General features: G+C 48.9%; 1 protein-coding gene across 5 annotated transcripts in view; it reads right to left on the reverse strand.

The window, feature by feature from the left end:
* The window catches only part of Tmem44 (transmembrane protein 44), a 42822-nt gene extending 30334 nt beyond the window's left edge, over positions 1-12488 (reverse strand). For 4 of the 5 annotated variants that reach the window (XM_045151181.1, XM_045151180.1, XM_045151178.1 and 1 more), the window contains exons 1-6: positions 11777-11917; positions 9349-9475; positions 6263-6356; positions 4189-4355; positions 3849-3935; positions 983-1153 (exon numbers count right to left, since the gene is read on the reverse strand). In XM_045151181.1, coding sequence (XP_045007116.1) covers positions 983-1153; positions 3849-3935; positions 4189-4355; positions 6263-6356; positions 9349-9475; positions 11777-11910 — 780 coding nt within the window. In that variant the 5' untranslated portion in view covers positions 11911-11917. Of the gene's footprint in view, positions 1-982; positions 1154-3848; positions 3936-4188; positions 4356-6262; positions 6357-9348; positions 9476-11776; positions 11918-12228 lie in introns of those variants that run through there. The other variant, XM_045151179.1, reaches the window with a different exon arrangement.
* Positions 12489-21868: the final 9380 nt, after the last annotated feature.

The following is a 21868-nucleotide window of genomic DNA, read 5'->3' on the forward strand; positions in this document are numbered from 1 at the left end:
AAGGACACAGATTTGATATGCTAGTACCCACGTAAGCCATATGCACAAGGTGGTGCATGTTGTCTGGAGTTTGATTGCAGTGGCAGGAGCCCTGGCATGCCCATTCTCTCTCTTTCTCTCTCTGTCTGCTTGTTTTTCTCTCTTTTCAATTAAAATATTTAAGAAAATATTTTATGGAGTTAGAGAGATGGCTTAGTGGTTAAAGCATTTGACTGCCAAGCTTAGAGACCCAGGTTTAATTTCCCAGTACCCATGTAAGCCAGATGCCCAAGGTGGCACATGTATCTGGAGTTCATTTTCAGTAGCTGGATGCCCTGGTATGCCCATCCTCTCTCTGCCTTTTCCCCTCTCTCAAATAAATTATATATATATATGTGTGTGTGTGTGTGTGTGTGTGTGTGTGTGTGTGTGTATAATAATTTATTCAAGCCGGGTCTGGTGGTGCACACCTTTAATCCCAGCACTCAGGAGGCAGAGGTAAAAAGATTGTTGTGAGTTTGAGGCCATCCTGAGACTACATAGTGAATTCCAGGTCAGCCTGAGCTAGAGTGAGACCCTACCACGAAAAACAAAAACAAAAAAGTTTATTTATTTGTTTGAGAGAGAGAGAGAGAGAAAGAAATAGGCAAATAGGGAGAGAGAATGGGCACAACAAGGCCTTGAGCCACTGCGAACTCCAGCTGCATGTGCCACTTTGTGCATGCATGGGCACTGGGGAATCGAACCTGCGTCCTTACACAGTGCCTTAACCACTAGGCCATCTCTCCAGCCTGTGAGTCATCTTTTGAAAGGGAAAACACCAAGCTGTAAGTAACTGCATTGGTGTTTGCTTGCCTCAGGCTTAGCCCACCCCTCTGGACTAGATAGAGGGCTGCCTAGCAAGAAGCAAAGACATCATGAGCACGGGGGAGGGGCTGGGTAGGCCAGAACCTCTGACTTCAGGGCTCCAGCCTCTGTCACTCTCTGGGCCTGGCAGGGATACAGCGAGATCCAGCGCAGCTCCACCAAGGGAAGTCAGGAACCAGGGTGTGGCCCGCAGCAGGTACTCGGGCTGCCTGTCATGGGCCACAATGGCCGAGGCATAGAGGAGGCCAGCCAGAGCTGATAGGAACCGCGTCCACAGGAGGATGTAGAAGAAGGACTTCCCCTGGCACTGTGGAGAGAGGAGATGCTGAACCGAAAGCCACTGGATCCCCAACCCAGTGGCATAGCTAACTGGTGCACAAGTCCTCTGTCCCAGCCGCTCCCCAAGGCACTGCTCCTGTTAGGTGTTCAGCTGTTCTTCGAGTATCTGCTTTCACCCAGAGAACTCCTTACTCATCCCTCAGAACCTGTCCTGTCCCTCTTCCATGGTCCCTTTTACTGAGTAAGCAAGGCTTTTCTCTTTACACATAAAGCAGGCTCTGAGGACAGGACAGGATCCCCACCATCTCAGTGCAAAGCTCCTGACCCCACTCAGGGCTCAAGAACGGCAGCTGGGGGAAAGTGGGGGAGCCTGAGTCATGAAGGGCTGCTGCCCTCTGGGACCTTTGGCACCAGGCCAAACAGGGCTGGTTAAGGAAGTGTGAGATCATATTCTGGTAAGTTTGAAGCCAAGGGGACATTCTGTGAGAACAAGTAATGGAGATGCTGGCTCAAAAAAAGAAGCATGCAGTATTTATATGTAAATTGTCTTTATAAGCATAAAGCCACTAACATACATGTATACGTATAATGTATACAAAACTATATTCTCTTTCTTTCTAGCTTTCTTTTTTTCTTTTCTTTTCTTTTTTTTTGAGGTAGGGTCTCATTCTGGCTCAGACTGACCTGGAATTCACTCTGTAGTCTCAGGGTGGCCTCGAACACACAGCGATCCTCCCACCCCCACCTCCCGGGTGCTGGGATTAAGGGCATGTGCCACCACACCCTGAAAGACTATATTTTAATTACATACTACATTTAGACTAATATATATGCAAGTATATCATACATCTAACTTGTTTTGCTCATTAGGAATATTTGTCTATAAATTAATATGTAGTACGTATGTATTTATAGATATATAGGCCTTTGCTAAGGAATGGAAAAAATTTAGGAAAAATGTGTATTTTGGTTGATTTTCCCCTATTTTTAAAAAAATACTTTTATTTATTAGCAAGGAGAGAGAGAGAAAGAGAGAGAGAGAGAGAGAATACGGGGCATGCCAAGACCTCTTGTCCCTGCAAACAAACTCCAGACACATGAGACACTCTGTGCATCTGACTTTATGTGGGTTCTGGGAACGCAAACCCAGGCCATCAGGCTTTGCAAGCCAGCAACTTAACTGCTAAGCTATCTCTCTTGCCCCATGATTTTCTCCTATTTTTTATTTATTTTTGAGGTAGGGTCTCACTTTAGCACAGGTTAACCTGGAATTCACTATGTAATCTTAGGGTGGCCTTGAACTCATGGCCATCTTCTTACCTCTGCCTCCTGAATGCTGGGATTGAAGGCATGTACCACCATGCCCGGCTTCCTATTTTTATTTTAAATCTCAAAAGCATCCTAAGGCAAGCTGGGAATGTAGCCCAGTGGTAGAGCACTTGCGTAGTACTACTGAGGCCTTGGACTTAATCCCTAGTAACACACACACACACACACACACACACACACACACCCTCCTTCTCCTCAGGAATGTGGTATTTCCCTCTGCATTTGAGACCCAGAAGCTGAGCACAGAGCCAAAAGCCTTTCCCACTTCTCACAGGAACGATCTCAGTGCAGCTGAAGCCCTGGAGGGGGCGGGTCCCCTGCCTGAACACCCCACCACCAGCCTTAGAAAACTAACACAGGTGTTGGGGCACCATCCTGGCACTGCCACGTAGCTGCCAACCCCTTCCTAGCCTACCCAAGGGCTGCGATAGAGCCCAGGCTTCCCAGTTTTCTCCCTGAGTCTGGAGAGAGGGTTCCAACATGGGAGGCTCAGGTCCTGGGACACTTCAGTCACCACCACAGCCCGGAGCATCCCTAGCCAGCTGCCTCCCCAGATCTGGCTACCCTGCTAGACTGTATGGCTTTGGGGCAGGCAGCTCTGGGCAGGTCTAGGACAGGCCCACTTCACTTCCTGGTGTCAGGGCTGGTGCTCACCCTGCGAGGCAGAAGCAGCATGGCAGAGTCCTCTGTGGCAAAAAGCCAGCAGAGCAGTTCCACAGGTGCCCTGCAGTTTGCTCAGACACTGGTCTGCACAGTGGCTTTCCTGTGCCCTCGCCTGTGATCAGACAGCCCTTCCCTGGCCTTTGCCTCTTTGTGCCCCATCTTCCAGTCCAAGACCATGACATGTGGCTGGTTTCCACCCTGGTTCACTTGGGTAATGCAGGAGCCTTCTCTCCTTTTTGCCATATCCCAAAGTTCCTTCCCTCCTTTCTGAGAGTACCACCCTCTGATGCACAGCTGAGTGAGTCTGGGAGTGTCCCAAAGGCAACTCCCACTTGTGCCCCAGGTTTGAGAGTACAACTTGTCTCATGCTAGAGGCTTGGCAATATCTGTCAGTAAGAGCCCAGGTAGCTGATGGCTCCTGGTCGCTGCATCCTTCTTGCTGTCTAGTGGAGCCCTTACTTATCCCATCCCAGAGGCCTTTTCCTTGCTGGACTTTTCTTGGCTACAGGAACTGAGAAAGAATTCAATGGTCTTTCCTGAAAAGCATTTGCAGGTGTCAGGACTCTGCTGGTTCTCTGTCTGTTCTTCACATACACCCCTTGCAACCACCACACACTGGCTCCTCAGAAAAATGTCCCTGCATGTGTGCCCGCACACAGTGGCATCACATCTTTAGGATGATCCTAAGACCTGCCACATGACCCACAGTCCCAGCCCCATCCCAGCCTCACGATTCTGGAGAATGGAGGGATCCGAGATGCCCAGGAGCCGACGGCAGCGATGCCACCCAGCACATAGCCAAAGACTTCAGGGTTTTCCTATAAGAGAAGATGTGCAGAGCCTGTATGTATGTTCTATTTTATTTATTTATTTGATAAAGCAAGAGAGAGGGAGAGACCCCCATATGTTCTAAGAAGTAGCCAGAACTGAGTCCTCTTCTACTTTTACAAGGTTTCTTCTGCCAATGGCAAGGACTGACCCCCTCCTACTTCCTCCCAAAGCAAAGGGTAGACCCATCGGATGGAAGTGACCCGAACCACCCATGCCCTCCCAACGGTGGCTCAGGCTCACCTGCAGCGGACTACCCAGCAGCCTCCGCTGAGCTCCTCGGACTGGGCCAGAAGCCTTGGGGACAGCGGTCCAGAGAGTCCAGCCTGAACCCAGGCTTAGCGGCAGAGCCAGGACAAACATGCTGGTTCTGAGCCGCTTGCTCCTCTTCCTCTCCCGGGGGGCCCGCTCTGCAAGAGACACCAGATTCCCACATGCATCCTGGAAGCTAGATCTCTCCAAATAGCTAGTATGTGAAGAGCTAGTGTGGACTCCAGACTCAGCTCCCGATTCCTGTTATGGAAAGGTCCTGACCCTCCAAGGCCCTGGGGTTATATTCCTCTTCATTCTTTATTTCTCTCTTTCTTTTCTTTTCTTTTTTTTTTTTTTTTTTTTTTGAGGTAGGGTCTCACTCTAGCCCGGGCTGACCTGGAATTCACTATGTAGTCTCAGGCTGGCCTCAAACTCACAGCGATCCTTCTACCTCTGCCGCCCAAGTGCTGAGATTAAAGGTGTGCACCACCACGCCCAGCTACGTTCCTCTTCTTGCAACTCTGCCTGCTTGCCTCCGACCCACTCTCCCAGTTGAGGCTACTCTCCTTCTTTGTGTAGGAGAGACATTAACTTTATTTTTATTTATTTATTTGAGAGAGAGAGAGAGAGAATGGGTGTGCCAAGGCCTCTAGCTGTTGCAAATGAACCTCAGACGCATACATGACTGTGCGTCTGGTCCTTTGGCTTTGCAGGCAAGTGCCTTAACCGCTAAGCCATCTCTCCAGCCCGACATTAACTTTTATTATCAGTACTGTGCAGACAGCAGTGCCACTCTTAGACTCTTAGACTCGAACCACCAAGGGTATGCATGATGCCCTCGCCATTCCTGTCATCTGCACAGAGCTGGGTGAACACATCTACTGTTTATGCCGAGGTCCCTACACCACGCACAGGATACACAGCACTGAGAACATCTTGAACATTTCCTTGGAACAACACTATTTTGAGCAGCATGGAGTGACACAGGGCATGTGTGGTGGTTTGATTTAGGTGTCTCCCGTAAACTTACGATGTGCTCTGAACAATAGGGCCCCAGCTGGTGGCAGTTTGGGAGTTAAAGCCTCCTGGAGGTGATCTATTATTGGGGATGGGTTTCTGGCTATCACAGCCAGCTCCCCCTTGCCAATGTCTGGCACACTCTCCTGCTGTTGTCCAGGAGGTGATGTCCACCCTCTGCTCCTACCATCATTTCCCCTGCCATCATAGAGCTTCCCCTCAAGGCTGTAAGCCACAGTAAACCCTTTCCTCCCGCAAGCTGCTCTTGGCCTGGTGTTTTCTGTCAGCACCACGAAGCTGTCAGCAACAGCAGGCTACATGACTCACTGATCAAGCACCCCCTCTCTTGGGTGGGAGTCTACGCACTCTTCTTCCCTTTCTTGGGAACCCCTAGTCACATGTCCTCACCATTACTCATCCCATCTCAGTCACTCCTAGACCTACCCTGCCAGTGATGATCTCTGTGTGTTTCTGCCTCCCGTTTCCCTTAGCTTGGCCATCCACACTCGCGCACTATGGTAACACCAATAGTCTTGGCCTTGGCCTATGCTGTTCTGCTTTTTTTCTTTTAATTTTACTTGAGAGAGAGAGAGAGAGAGAGAGAGAGAGAGAGGGAGAGAATGGACATGCCAGGGCATCCAAATGTTACAAAAGTCCAGACACACGTACCACCTTGTGCATCTGGCTTACATGGGTCCTGGGGAATTGAACCTGGGTCGTTTGTTTTTACAGGTAAGTAACTTAGCCACTAAGCCATCCCTCCAGCCCAATGTTGTTATGTTTGACTGTGCTGCCAATCAGGAGCCATGTTCTTCCCAATACCTGCAGCCCATTCCCTCTCTGTGGTTGTCTGTGGCGCACACACCTCCCAGGCTGCCTGCTCTGGTGACTGTTTCAGGCCCCATCGTGTCATCTGTCTAAGGTCAAGGGCCTCGTGGAGATATCTGTGCCTAGAGAGGCCTAGCTCAGGGTGTGACTAGGCGTGAGCACTCAGCATACGGATGGCTGAGAGAAGGGATGGAGACAGGAAGGCATGGCACACGCTCACCTGGCTTGGCCTTGGTCTTGGATCCACAGACTGGGAAGAGGATGAACATGAAGTTCACGATGTCAACAGCTGCTAGGTAGGCACCGGTGAAAACCTGGAAGCAAATGAGACAGAGACTGGGGCTTACCAAGACTGGCCTGTCACCCAGGATTCCCTGAGACACACGGGTTACTCTGGGACACCACTTACACTTATGTCATGTAGTCCAGTGACACTTCCCACCAACACAGAGAAAGGCCCCTTTGACTGGTGAAGAGATGAATGTTCAAATGACTATGCCAAGTGACACAGATGCTAGCCAGTAGAATTGGGGTGACGACCCCCTCTCTGCTTCCTTCTCTACCTTCTTTCCACAGCATGGGTGGCCCTCGCTGTGCAACTGTGGCACACCCCCTGAACCAATCTGAGCCTCAGTTTCCCCATCTGTAGAAGAGGCACAGAACAGGATCTCCCTCAAAGGCTGTCATGTACATTTCTGGAGATACTTTGTGAATTGTGCTTAACCCAGGGCCTGGGAAAAATCAACAGCCTATACAGGCAGCCAGAGCAACAGGAGAGTTAGTGTTAAGAGTACACGTTGTAGGGTTTGCATCCTAGCCCTGTTATTAACTGCAGGGTGACTTAAGAGAAGCCTTTCTAAAGAAATGATCATAAATGTTGGCAGGGATGTGGAAAAAGAGGAACCGTTCTACACTGCTGGTGGGAATGCAATCTGGTCCAGCTATTGTGGAAATCAGTGTGGAGGTTCCTGAAACAGCTAAAGATGGATCTACCATATGACCCAGCTATAGCACTCCTAGGCATATATCCTAAGGACTCATCTCATTTCCTTATGTTTATTGCTGCTCAATTTATAATAGCTGGGAAATGGAACCAGCCTAGATGTCCCTCAACTGATGAGTGGATAATGAAGAAGTGGCACATTTATACAATGGAGTTCTACTCAGCGGTAAAGAAAAATGAAGTTACGAAATTTGCAGAAAAATGGATGGACCTGGAAAGGATTATACTAAGTGAGGTAACCCAGGTGAGAAAGCCAAGCGCCACATGTTCTCCCTCATATGTGGATCCTAGCTACAGATGATTGGGCTTCTGCGTGAGAAGGAAAATATTTAGTAGCAGAGCCAGTAAGTTAAAAAGGAGATATAAAGGGAAGAGAAAGGAAGGAAGGAGGGTACTTAATAGGTTGGTATTGTATATATGTAAGTAGAATGATTGAGATGGGGAGGTAATATGATGAAGAATGGAATTTCAAAGGGGAAAGTGTGGGGGGAAGAGGGAGGGTATTACCATGGGATTTTTTTTTATAATCATGGAAAATGCTAATAAAAATTAAATTAAAAAATTTTAAAAAAGAGAAGCCTTTCTATGCCTATTTCCACATCTATAACAGAGGAATGATGACAGCAGAGCACCCATGTCACAGGACCATCTGTGGAGTGAACGAATGATCCTTAGTGCCAACAATGTACATAAATATTTACCAAACACCAGCTATTGTTACTGGACTTGAACCAAGCCTCATTCTATCCTGTTAGTGACTCTGAAAAGGGATTGGCTTTGGAGACAACATTGCTCAAAGCAGGCCTGGGACTGGCCAAAACTGTGTTTTAACCATGAAGCCTCCTTCCTTCATCCCTACCTGGGTGGGCACAAGACTAGGACCAGCCCCATGAGGACCCTTGGCATACATGGGTGAGGATAGGACTCCTTGTTTGAGGGTCTAGACTGTAGGGAAATTATGAAGTGCTTGCTTCTCTCTTGCTCCAAAAAGCATACCACCACCTGAGGAAGGACTTGGCTGCTCTTAACAAGCCTGAGCTCTAAAATCAATAGGACTAGAGAGATTGCTTAGTGGTTAAGACACTTGCCTGCACAGTCAAAGGACCCAGGTTCAATTCCTCCAGACCCACATAAGCCAGATGCACAAGATAGCTCACACATGTGGAGTTTGTTTACAGTGACGGAAGGCCCTGGTGTGCCCATTCTCTCTCTCTATCTGCCTGTATTTTTCTTTCTATTTCTCAAGTAAAAATAAATAAAACCAATAATAGTGCTAAAAACTTCTTGCTGAGAGCTGTAGCCAGATGCACAAGGTGGAGCATGCATCTGGAGTTCATTGGCAGTGGCTAGAGGCGCTGGTGCCCTAGTGCTCTGTCTGTCTGTCTGCATATCTGCCTCTCCCTCTCTCCAATAAATAAATAAAATTTAAGAAATATTTTAAAAAACAAAACTATTTGCTGAGCATCTACTGTGAGCTGGGTGGGGTGACAGTCGTGGCAGTGAATAAATCCTTGTCTTTGTAAATTGCATCTTCCAGCACGGATTATCCTACAATAAGCTATGGGACAAATAGAATAGGTCAGGAGATCTTGACTGCTGGGAGAAGAAACAGGTTACAGTTATTCTCAAGAAAGCCTTTAATTTTTTGCGGGGGGTGTTTTTTTTTTTGTTTTTGCTTTTTTGAGGTAGGGTTTCACTCTAGCCCAGGCCGAACTGACCTGGAACTCACTATGTAGTCTCAGGTTGGCCTCGAACTCACAGTGATCTTCCTCCCCTGCCTCAAAAGCATGTGCCACCATGCTTGGCTAGGAAAACCTCATTTTTAAATTTGAAGGAGGCGAGTGAATCAAGAACATCTGAGGGGCGGAAAGAGCAGAAGGACATGGGCACTGAGGGACGCTGTGCCTTGTAGGCTGGAGGAACGCCACCAAAGCCACCCTAGCCAGGCGCAGTGGTGCACCCTTTAATCCCAGCGCTTGGTAGGCAGAGGTAGGAGGATCGCTGTGAGTCTGAGGCCAGCCTGGGACTACAGAGTGAGTTCTAGGTCAGCCTGGGCTAAAGTGAGACCCCGCCTCAAAAAAACCAAGGGCTGGAGAGATGGCTCAGCAGTTAACGGTGCTTGTTGGCAAAGCTTGACTACATAGTGAAATCCAGGTCAGCCTGAGCTAGAGCAAGATCCTACCTCGAAAAACCCCAAAATAAATAAATAAACAAATGAAAGCCACCATGGCTGCAGTAGAGGAAGGAAAGCCAGACTTGTGGTAGATGGACCACTACCGCCTGTGTGCGGAACTCGGGCATACCTGAATGGTGAGCTGTCTGGCCAGGATGGCTCCCACGGTGTCGCAAAGACTGGTCAGCAGGCAGCAGCCTGCACACAGTGCGGACTGATCCTGTTCACATTTCTTTGCACATCTCAGGTATAGAATCCTGCGGGTGGGGGGAGAGGGGGTGACATGGGTGTGGGCAGAACACAGGAGCTGTGATTCTGAGGACCGGCCAGAGCAGACAGAGGTCTTGAAGACAGCTGACTGCATCCCAGGAAGCACTTTCTCCCCCAGGCATGGACACGAGTTTCTAAACTTAGTTTACAAACAGGAAGAAAAGACCAGAAGAACCGGGAGACTAGTTTAGAAGCCCCCGCCAGGAGTCCGAGCTCACTGATGTGGAGGCAGTATCTCCCTTCTCCACAAGACTGTGATTAGCTGGGCAAGGGTACATATACTTAGAATCCCAGAAGTTGGGAGGCCGAGCAGGATCACAAATTTGCGGTCAGCTTGCACTACATAGTGAGACCCTATGTGTTTGTTAGTTTGTTTTGTTTTGTAGCCCAAACTGACCTCTGTAGCTCACTCTGTAGCCCAGGCTGGCCTCGAACCCACAGCCATCTTCCTACCTTAGCCTCCTGAGTGCTAGGATTAATGGTATGTGCCACCAGGCTCATGAGACCCTCTCTTTTAAAAAAACAAAAAAAGTGACTTTCCTCCTCCAAATCAGGCTAGGTCAATATAATGGCCCCTCTCCACCCTGATAAGCTTGTTGCTATTGCTGTATTTTATTTTCTGGAAGGGAAACTAGAAGTTTCTAAAAGTAACCTAAGCATTGCTGAGCTAATCACCACAATTCAAAAGACAACTTGTTTCTTTGAAATTAAAGTGGAATCCTTTGAATCTATCTGTGCAGGAAGTGGTTGGCATTTGCCAGCCCCTGGCCAAACCTTATCATACCAAATTAACAACCTTAATTCACATAGCAAACCTTAACACCACACAGAGAGCAGGGCAGGCTGGAAGGAGCCAGAGGCCTTTCTGGCAAGATCAGCCATCCCATCTGGGACACACTGAGGTTTGGATGGCTCCCTGTTGGGTTCCTGGACACTCCCCCCAAGCCTGCCAGCCCCAAGCCCTAAGCTCTCCGTGGGACCATCAACTGTGGATGTGGGTTCTGGGGTCTTAGGGCCAATTTACGGTTAAGGAATAAACACTTCAGTTAGAGACTTGGGCCCAAATCATCAATAATTTATTTCACCCTTCGCATTTGAGACAAGAGAAAAAAAAATGGCTTAGGGTGGGGAGCTGGGGGTGGTGGTGTGTTAAGAACAATAGGGTTCACCCAGCTCCAAGGCAAGGTCTTGTTCTCAGCGGGCTCAGCTGGGGCATTCTGAGATGTTCCCTCACCTCTGCAAGCCCTGAGAGGGGTGGGGCGCTAGCGTGCCTAATAGTTCTGGTACCCGAAAGTGGCTGAGGAACAAGAGACAGTGTGACAGCAGAGGAGGTGACAAGTGCAGTGCCCTCTTAGTTTAAGCCCTAGGACACAGGGGCCTGCCCACGTCTGCATCTTCAGTAACCCAGGCTCCTCATGTGAAGGGGCGATAACAGACCTACTCGGGGGCCAGAGGCAGCTCCCTAGTAAGTGCAACCTGGGCCTGTGGCGTCTTTCCTCCAGTCACTGGGTGGTGAGGCTGCAAACCCTCTGCCAAGGTACGGGAGAGGCTGAGTGGAGTGTGAGTGGAGTAAGGTCAGCCAGTTCCAGCAGGGGGATGGGCAGTGGCTCCTGGTCCTTCCCCTCCCCTCCCCCCACGGGGAGTAACTGGGCGGCACCATGCTAGACCGTGTCCCTGGAGAAAGCTGAAGACCTGGAGGTCTTACCCTTCCAACCCAGGCTACAGGGACCACCTGGCTAAACCACTGCAGGTGCTGGACAGGCAAGGGCAAAGGCTGTCTGATCGTCAGCACTGCACCCCTTCCCAGCTAAGATGGCTTTGAAGGGTACCCTAAAATCACAAACACGGGGCTCGGGGGCTTGCCAAAGTCCCTAAGGGTCGTTGGCAGCGTGAGAGCGATAGTGGCGTGTAATGAGCACTTACTAAGGCTTTGACTGTCTTGCCTCATTTAACCCTCCCACCCACCTTAACTGGGATTCACATGAGGTCCAAAGACGGGCACAGCGCGAGCGGGCAGGAAAGGGCTGACAAAGAACCCACATGGAGGCTGCAGCCACTGCACCGCCCGGCCTCCTGCGCGCTGGCTCACCGCCCAGCCTTTCCCAAGCGTGGAATCTCAGGGAAGGACTCCGCTTCAGTGCACGGAGAGATGTTCGATTTGCCCTGGCACTTGTGCTGCCTCCTCCCTGGTCCCCTTTCCCGCCCCTTTCCTCTAGGTTTCCTTCCAGGCGGGAGCAGCAGGGTAGCGCCCCATGTCCCCCTTGGCCAGGCCGGCCACCCCTCATTACAGCGTATGGGCGGCGATCCAGCAGCAGGAGGCGCAGATCCACAGGCCGAAGGAGATGCAGACGCGGTGGCGGGCGAAGCAGCGGCCCAGGTAGTCCCAGTCCCCGGGCGCGGAGCCGGGCGCGGGCGCCTCCATGGCCCGAGGCTCCCTCCGGCAGCCGAAGACCGCGCGCGCCTCCTGCGGGGCTCGGAGCCGCGAGCGCTCGGCCTCGGCGGAGGTGACCGCGCCCCCTCCGGCTCGGGTGCGGGCGGCGGCGGCGACACCCGGGAAAAGTTTCCGGGACCGCGCGACTCCCCACCCTCGCGCTATTGTCGGGGGTCGGCGGGGCGCAGGCCGCCCCCCAGCGGCCGAGCCGGGATCAGCCTCTGCACAAAGGCTGCATAGGCGTCCGCGGGCCCCCTTGCTGTCACCCAGCCCCGCTCAGCTACCCTGTCCGGGAGGGCTGGAGCTCACCGTCCCGGTGAGGCGCACCCTGTCTGTTCACGAATCTTCCGCATGTCTCCGGCCAGACATCACACGCACGCACGCACGCACACACACTGCACTGCGAAGCGCTTGGGTGCTGGGGACCCCGGGACGCACGGATGCTGGCTCGGAGCTTTAAGTGGGATGCAGCACAAAAGGGTGGGAGGACGGGAAGAAAGACGCAAACACGCCGAACTCCTCCTCTCTACATCCTCCTTTTTCTCCCCCACAGCTGCCGACGGTACCCTCGCCCCCACTCAGTCCCCCAAGCCCGAGGGAAGAGGGACCACAACCTACATCCCAGCTGGAAGCCTCCTCCCCGGGTTGTCTTGGGAATGCGCCCCTCCCATCCAACCACACTGCCACACAAGACCGGCACACCGGGCCGCTTTTCTTTAAAACAAGCTATTAATTAGCATGTGTTTTGTTTAAAGCACGGCATAACCGTCATTTCTCTATGTATGTAACGTATTTATTTTGAGACACGGTTTTGCCGCGTAGCCCAGGAGCTCACTAGGTAGCCCAGGTGACTTTCAACTCCTAATCTAGTCTCAGCCTTCTGAGCGCTGGGATTACAGTCGTGGGCCGCCATGTCCCACTGCATTCATTCTTGAAATTATGACCACTCAGGAAACACTTTGTCATGCATTGCCACGGGCTGAAATGCTTGTGTCCCCTCGTACTCTATAGTCACCAATGTGAAGGCAAACCTTTGGGTGGTGATAAGGTTGTGCGGGTGGAGGACACAAGATACTCATGACTCGGGAAACAGGCTGTAACCAGACAACAAACCTGCTAGTACCCTGATCTTGCACTTCCAGTGGAGAAACATACTTACATAGTTTATAGCTTATACTTTACTCAGTCTAGGTATTTTGTTATAGCATAATACAAATGTGCCTGGGAGCTAGGGACATATTGTTAAGACTAACAAACATGGTCCTTTTCCTGCGTGAGTTTACAGCCCAGGTACCAGAGAGACATGGAAGTTTGACACTATTTAAAGTTTGGGGCCAAACTTAAAATAATCAAACGATCAAGATGAAGTGATATAAAATGGATACACACATGAAGGCACGGTAAAAGGGTTAAGTTAAAAAAGAAAAATGCACTCCTCAAATTTCTCATAGGCTGTATAATGATTGGAAGTGCCCGGTGTCTCCCTAGGTGCCACTGCAAATGAATGCCCATCTGGCTTTACATGTATGGCTGGAGAATTGAACCTAGGCTGGCAGACTTCACAAACATACGCCTGTGACATCTCCCCAACCCCAATAATTTGGCTTTTTGACAAGTTCAATTAGACATACAGGTAGAAATGTTAAATAGTTGCATATGCAACTCTAACTTTGAGAGGCTGACAGTCTAGAAGGAAGAAATGAATTCATATAAATATACAGTACACCATCAAGAAGAAACAGAAAAACATCCTCCATGTAGACCAGCTGTGTTGTTTTGAATAGAATAGATGGCCCCCAATATATTTAGTTCTTTATTGTTTGTAGTTTGCATCTGCTGGCTACCTGGCTGGAGGCAATGTTACTGGGTGATCTTAAGGTGTGGTGGTGGGTTTCTGATTTCAATCTAAAGATATGCAAAGTGAGCCTAGCTGGAGTTCCTGAAGTGTGCTGTGGCTTTTGGCTTTTAGGCTTGTACTTCTCTCTGTCTGCTTGGGCCGGTGAAGATAGGCCAGCCATTATGGAACTTCACCTGGATCTGTAAGCTTCAATAGATCCCTTCCTTCCTTCCTCCCTTCCACTTGGCTGCCGGAACTGCTTGCTACCTTCCAGCGTGGATTGAAGACCAGTGTGGACTGAAGACCAGCATCAACTGAAGACCCATGTGGATCGAAACCCAGCGGCTCCTCAGGAACCCGCCAGGCTTCCCTGCACCATGAGGCTTCTGGAAACGAGGACTGAGCAGCTACCAGGTTCAGTGATTCTCGGGCCTGCAACTGCTATTGGACTACTGTAAGCTTATCCAATAAATCCCCTTTTAAAATAATTCATTCTAGCAGTTCTGTTCCTCTAGAGAACCCTGACTAATACACCAGCTGACAGCAAACTGGAAGAAGCCATTCTACATGTAGTTCAATGGGAGAAAGAGATTCCGCCAGTGAAGATACTCAACAGTGGACAGTGCAAGCCTTATAATTGGTCAGCCAGGCCCAATGAGCCAATGGGTGCAATCGTGGCAGATCTGTCATGGTGGAAACCAACTGTCCTCCAATTGGACTGGAGGCCTGCTCCATGGGAGGGAACACATCCCTGATACTGAAAACTTAAAATAGGGGTAGTCATGAGCCCTACGGGTGTAACATCTGCTGATGTCTGTAAAAATGTATATACTATGCTTATCAAACTGCCCAGTAAGCACTTCTCTTAATATTTATACTTATATTAATGCTATTCTCACTTTGGGTAGAGAATCTTCTCTTTTTAGATGGCAGTGACCTTGGGAGAACTCAGAAGGTGTCATAGTGCTGGAAAGAAGTGACTGGAGTACTGAGTAACATCTCCATCACACCTTCCAAGGCTCAAGGTCTAATGCAGAAGAGGTTGCGGAAAGAATGTAAAAGCCAAAGGAAGGGTAGGACTCCTTACAATGTGCTCCCTCCAGACATAAAATGGCCTGGATATCCATGACTCATAGTGCATGACACTACCTACACAAGACCATTATAAGAGGAGGAAAAGATCATGACATTAAAATAAACAAGAGACTGATTAGATGGGGAGGGGATATGATGGAGAATGGAATTTCAAAAGGGAAAGTGGGGGGGAGGGTATTACCATGGGATATGTTTTATAATCATGGAAAATGTCAATAAAAATTGAGAGAAAAAGAAGAAACAGAAAGTTCAAGTAACCAATAACAAAGAGATTGACTAGTAATTTAACATTTCCACACAAAGAAAAGCCTAGGACCACAGTGCTTTCCGCCCTTAAAGAAGAGTCATGCCTGGTGGCTCACCTCTGTAATCCCAACACTTGGGAGGGCTGAGGCAAGAAACCACTGTGCATGTGAGGACAGCCTGAGCTGTGTGAGGGATTTCAGGCAAGTCTGGCTTACAGAGTAAAACTGCGTCAAAACAACAGTAAACCTTCAAGGAGGATTCTAGCTGTTTAGACAATTGAGGCAGGAGGATCATTTGACCCCAAGAGTTTGTGGTCACCATAGGCAACACACTGAGAATTAGTCTCAAAAACAGACAGATGGGCTGGAAAGATGGCTTAGCGGATAAGGTGCTCATCTGTAAAGCTTAAGGACCAGAGTTTGATTCCCCAATACCCATGCCAAGCATGCATCTGGAGTTCATTTGCAGTGGCAGGAAGCCCTGGCATGGCCATATCCACTCTGTGTCTTTTTCTCTCTGAAATAAATAAATAAATAGATAAAAATTTTAAAAAACAGATGATAGTTAGAAAAACAGATACACTGTTGGTAAGAATAAACATTCGGGGCTGGAGAGATGACTTTGTGGTTAAGGTGCTTGCTTGCAAAGCCAAAGTACCCGGGTTCAATTCCCCAGGACCTCCGTAAAGCCAAGTGCACAAGGCGACACATGTGTTTGGAGTTCATTTGAAGTGGCTAGAGGCCCTGGTGTGCCCATTCTCTCTATATATCTGCCTCTCTCTCTCTCTCAAATAAATAAATTAATAAAACATTTCAAAAAGAATATAGATTTATGCAGCTGTTTGGGAAAATAGTATGAAAAGTTCCAAATTCATTAAAAGTGCTGAGATTGCAGGCCTACACAACACCTAGCTCAGAGTGGTGCTCATATTAATGATCTGTGCCCAACACTGGCTCTGAATGCAGTTGACAAATTTTGTCAACTTGTAGGTCCATGGGAGTGTTTCTAAGGATGGTGGCTTGAATCAGATGTCCCCCTTTATCTCATGTGTTGTGAATACTTGGTCTCTAACTGTTGACGGTTTGGAAGGTGGAGCCTTGCTGGAGGAGGTGTGTTACTGGGGGTGGGCTTAGGGGTGATACAGACAGCTTCCCCTTGCCAGAGATCGGCTTACTCTCTTCCTGCTATTTGCCATGGGTTACGGCAGAGGTGATGTCCATTTCCCTGCCATCATGAAGCTTCCCCAGGACTTGCTTGGTTTGTTTGTTTGCTTGCTTTTTTGTTGTGGGGGTTTTGAGATAGGGTCTCACTCTAGCCCAGGCTGACCTGGAATTTACTATGTAATCTCTGGCTGGCCTCGAACTCAGTGTGATTGTACCTCTGCCTCCCAATTGCTGGGACGAAAGGTATGTCCCACATGTCTGGCTCCATCATATGCTTTTGGTAAGTGCTTCATCCCAGCAATGAAAATGTAATTGAAACAAGGGAAAACCTTCTCCCCGAGTGGGCAGTCCTTCCAGTGGCAGCCTATATGTGAAGAGGTTCCAGGAAAATGGGGCTCTCTGCCTGGCTGCCCTTGCTCCTTGCTGATGAGTCTCTCTGCCCCGTTGTCGTCACCCTTCACAGACATTAGAGCCCAGCTTCCTCAGCTGTCCATCCTGAAGACCAGAGGCTCTGCAAAAATCCTCTTGTCAGTATCAGATTGGGACTGCTGAGGCATCCAGCCTCATGAACAGAGCAGCTACCTGATTTTCAGATGTTCCAGACTGTGGGCAGCTACTGTTGGACGGTGTAACCTATATCCTGAGAAACAATCTGGTAAGTCTTTTATACAGTCCATAGTCATTCCATCAGTTCTCCTAGAACTAGAGAATCCTCACTGATACACTGGCCCAACTGTTCAAGCAGGGGCACAGCAGAAAGGATTTACACCCTTGCACCGGGCTCCTTTCCATCATGGGATCTGTGGTTCAGTTTCAGAGTCCATATGTTGCTGGAGATTGTGTGAGAAACTGCTTGTGGGTTATGCACATACATTCACTTTTCAAAGGTGAGGTTTCTTTCAGCATCTCAAAAGGGTCATCACATCAGGTAAAGAACTGTTAGGTTTGTCTGTGTAGCTTAGGATGGATGGGGGAAAGTAAAACAACTTCAAATTTGGGCTGGAGAGAGGTGACTTCGTAGGTAAAGCACTTGCTATGCAAACCCGATGACCCGAGTGGGGCTCCACAGCACCCATGTAAACCTGGCGCAGCAGTGAGCATCCCCACCCTCAGCCTCCCGTTGACATACAGGGCTCACACCCTGTAAAGGCCATCCTGGAGGCAGGGAAAGAATGTCCCCCTGAGAAGGGCAAACAGCAGAGGCAGAGCAACCTGGCCAGCCAGGAGGATCAGGATTCCACCCTGGGGAGCCAGCACTCTGAGGATGGCATACCTCACTACCTCCCTCCCGGGGAGCCCCTCCCAGGCGGTCCACTTCCCTTTCCGGGCTCCTCAGAGGCCCTGCCGCTGCCCAGGAGCTGAAGAACTTGTTTTTGGCCACAGTTTAAAGCCTGCTGAAAAGAAAAACCAAGGGCTTGAAGCACTTGTCCCCCTGGGCAGTGGGCCAGGTCACTACTCACAGGCATTTCCTGCTGGCAGTGGCATCGTGGCCTTGGGTGTTGTCTTGTCAAGAAGGAAGGACTGAGCGACCTGGGCCACCCGCAGGAGCTTTCCCTTTGGGGAGGGCACAGTGCTAGGTACACTGCCTCTGGCAAAATGCAGTCCAGAGAGGAAGGGCTGTGGCTGCAAACAGCGCTACACAAACAGTAACAAGAAACACAGAATAGAAGCTGTATTAGTCTTTGTTTCTGCAATAGACAAATGAGTTTTGAGAGAATGCATTTTGAAGCAATATACTCTCGAATCATCTATCTATCTATCTATCTATCTATCTATCTATCTATCTATCTATCTATCTATCATATCTATCTCTCTATCTGCCTATCTGTCTTCTCTCCCTCTTTCCTTCCTTCCTTCCTTTTTCTTTTTTTTTGTTCATTATTTATTTATTTATTTGAGAGCGACAGACACAGGGAGAAAGAAAGACAGATAGAGGGAGAGAGAGAATGGGCGCGCCAGGGCTTCCAGCCACTGCAAACGAACTCCAGACACGTGCGCCCCCTTGTGCATCTGGCTAACGTGGGACCTGGGGAACTGAGCCTCGAACCGGGGTCCTTAGGCTTCACAGGCAAGCGCTTAACCGCTAAGCCACCTCTCCAGCCCCCTTCCTTTTTCTTTTTTGAGTTAGGGTCTCGCTGTAGCCCAGGCTGACCTGGAATTCACTCTGGAGCCTCAGGGTGGCCTTGAACTCATGGCAATCGTCCTACTTCTGCCTCCCAGATGCTGGGATTGAAGGCGTGCACCCCCACTTGTCTTTTTCTTTCTTTCTTTCTTTTTTTTTTTTTTTCTTCAAGGTTGGGTCTCACTCTAGTTCAGGCTGACCTGGAATTCACTGTGTAGTCTCAAAGTGGCCTTGAGCTCATGGTGATCCTCCCACCTCTACCTCCCTAGTGCTGGGATTAAAGGAGTGCACCAGCATGTTTTTGTCCCCCCACCCCAAATTATTAATTTGCAAGCAGAGAGATATGAGAAGACCAAGAGAGAAAGAAAGAGAGGGAGAATGGGCATGCCAGGGCCTCCAGCTGCAAATGAACTCCTGATGCAGGTACCTGCATTTGGCTTTACATGGGTACTGGGGAACTGAACCTGGATTGTTAGGTTTTGCAGGTAAGTGCCGTAACCAGTAAGCCATCTCTCCTGCCCTCTTCCTTATTTACTAATTTTGATTTTTTTGAGGTAGGGTCTCACTCTAGCCCAGGCTGACCTGGAACTCATTCTGTAGTCCTAGGCTGGCTTCAAACTCATGGTGATCCTATTTTTGCCTCCAGAGTACTAGGATTAGAGTGTGACACAGTCTCATCCTTTTTTTTTTTTTTAAAGATACTTATTTTAGAGACAAGGAAAGCAACAGAATGGACACGCCAAGGCCTCCTTCCTACAAATGAACTCCAGACGTATGTGTCACTTTGCTCATTTGGCTTTAGGTGGGTATTAGAAAAACCAAACCCAGGCTGGAAAACTTTGCAAGCAAGTACCTTTAGCTGCTGAGTCATCTCTCCAGCCCTCCCCCACTCTATCCCAGACTGACCTAGAACTCACTTTGTAGCCCCAGGCTGGCCTCAAACTCATGGAGAACCTTCAACCTCAGTCTCCCTAGTACTACGATTTATAGGCACGGACCACTGTACCCCACTTTTAAAAACAATTTTTAACTTTTTTTCAAGGTAGGGTCTCACTTTAGCCCAAGCTGACCTGGAATTTACTGTGCGGTCTCAGGGTGGCCTCGAACTCTTGGCAATCCTCCTACCTCCGCCTCCTGAGTGCTGGGATTAAAGGCGTGAACCACCATGCCCAGCATTAAATTTTAATTTATTTGCACATATGTGTGTGTGGATGTGCATGGGTATGCCAGGGCCTCTTGCCACTGCAAACAACTGCTGAGTCCAGCTTTACATGGATGGCTTTGAAATTAAACCTGTGCCAAAAGGCTTTGCAAGCAAGCACCTTTAACCCCTTAGCCATCAGCCTAGTTCCCACCCTTCTTTTTGAGATGGACTCTCCCTGTGTAACCCTTGTTAGCCTTGAATGTGCTGGTAACCACAGGTATGAGCCACCGTGCTTTGTGATTCAACCCTCGTTAGCCTTGAATGTGTGATCCTTCTGCCTTAGCAACTTGGTACCGAGTAAAAAATCCTGAATGATTTTCCTCACTTCAAAACTGAACAGGAGAGACACCTGTTAAAACAAGGTAATACTTAATAGATTTCTAGTTTGCTAATAATTTTTCCATTTTATCCATCAAAAAAAAATGGTGATTGGCTTCTTGGCAAGAACCTTCACTTTCTTCTAATTTCCTGAAAGTAAACATGACACATGTATGGCATGTTCTATTTCAAAAGGAAGGATTGTGCATTTCTGGCAATAAAGTGCTGAAGAAAACAGTAATGTGACTTTCTAAGGGTAGAGTACAAACCTCTACAAGGATGGGAGCAAAACTTCTTGCAAAGAATGCTTAGTGAAGCGGGGCGTCTTGGCACACACCTTTAATCCCAACACTCTGGCAGGTAGGAGGATCACCTTGAGTTCGAAGGCATCCTGAGACTACAGTGAATTCCAGATCAGCCTGGGCTAGAGTGAGAACCTACCTTGAAAACTAACCCCCGCCCCCCCAAAAAAGAAACGAATGCTTAGTGAGATACATGGGGCATTTATTTCTGCACAGGTGAAAATATGAACGCCCACCCAAGATGTCTTCAGGTCCAAGCTTAGGTTGTGTCTTTACTAGGGGCTCAAGTCCAGGAAGCAAAAGAAAGATTGGAGTCACAGAAGGGAAAGAGCCAAGTAAAGAAGGGTGATTAGAAGCCAGGCGTGGTGGTGCATGCCTTTAATCCCAGCACTTGGGAGGCAGAGGTAGGAGGATTGCCAAGAGTTTGAGGCCACCCTGAGAATACAGTGAACTCCAGGTCAGCCTAGAGTGAAGCCCTACCCCGAAGAACCAACAGAAGAGTGATTATTGAGAATGCCATAGAATGTGGACTTTTTTCCCAGGTAAGGTTCCACTCTAGGCCAGGCTGACCTGGAATTCACTATGGAGTCTCAGGGTGGCCTCGAACTCATAGCAATTCTCCTACTTCTGCCTCCCAAGTGCTGGGATTCAAGGCGTGTTCCACACCTGGCCAGTGGGATTTTTTTTGGGGGGATTGATGGATATACAACTGAATGAATCGTATGCTCTGTACTGGTGAATTTTATGGGCTATAAATCTGCATCAGTACATGCTTTATCCACGTAGCAAGCACACATTACCGTCATGTGCTTGCTCATTAGTAAATGTTCCATGTTTTCTGACCTTTCCACCCCCTTCCTTTTTTTTTTTTTTCCCTTTCCTTTGAGGAAAGGTCTCACTCTAGCCCAGGCTGACCTAGAATTCACTATGTAGTCTCAGGGTGGCTTCGAACTCACAGTGATCCTACCTCTGTCTCCCGAGTGCTGGGATTAAAGGCGTGTGCCACCACGTCTGGCCCCACCCCTTTCTTGGTGTTGGACTTTAAACCCTGACTCTGGCTCATGCTAACCATCTGTTTGACTATGGAACTCCAGCTGGTTTTCATCATCTGATACTTATATCCCTTGTTGTACGGCCTCTTTACGTTGTTTCTGAGACATAAGGGAATGTACTGGCCAGGTGTGATGGCTCACACCAATATCCCAGCACTCAGGAGGCTAAGAACAGCCAGCCTGGGCTACACAGTGAGTTCTATGCTAGGTCACACTGATTACAGTGTGAGTGTGTCTCAAAAAAACCAAAATTAGGGGTTACAGAAATGGCTCAGTGGTTAAAGGCATTTGCCTGCAAAGCCTGAAGGCCCAGGTTTGATTCCCCAGTACCTACATAAAGTCAGATGCACAAAGTGGCACGTGTGACTGGAGTTCATTTACTGTGGTACTAGGCCGTGGTGCACCCATTCTCATTCTACTTGCAAATAAATAAATAAAATTATTTCAAAACAAAACAAACAACATTAAAAAAACCCACCAGGCACACCTTTAATCCCAGCACTGGGAAGGTAGAGGTAGGAGGACCGCCTTGAGTTCATGGCCACCTTGAGACTATATAGTGAATTCCACGTCGGCCTGACCTAGAGTGAGACCCTACCTTGAAACCCCC

This window comes from Jaculus jaculus, chromosome 5 (assembly GCF_020740685.1).
Source record: "Jaculus jaculus isolate mJacJac1 chromosome 5, mJacJac1.mat.Y.cur, whole genome shotgun sequence".
NCBI classification, from domain to species: Eukaryota; Metazoa; Chordata; class Mammalia; order Rodentia; family Dipodidae; genus Jaculus; species Jaculus jaculus.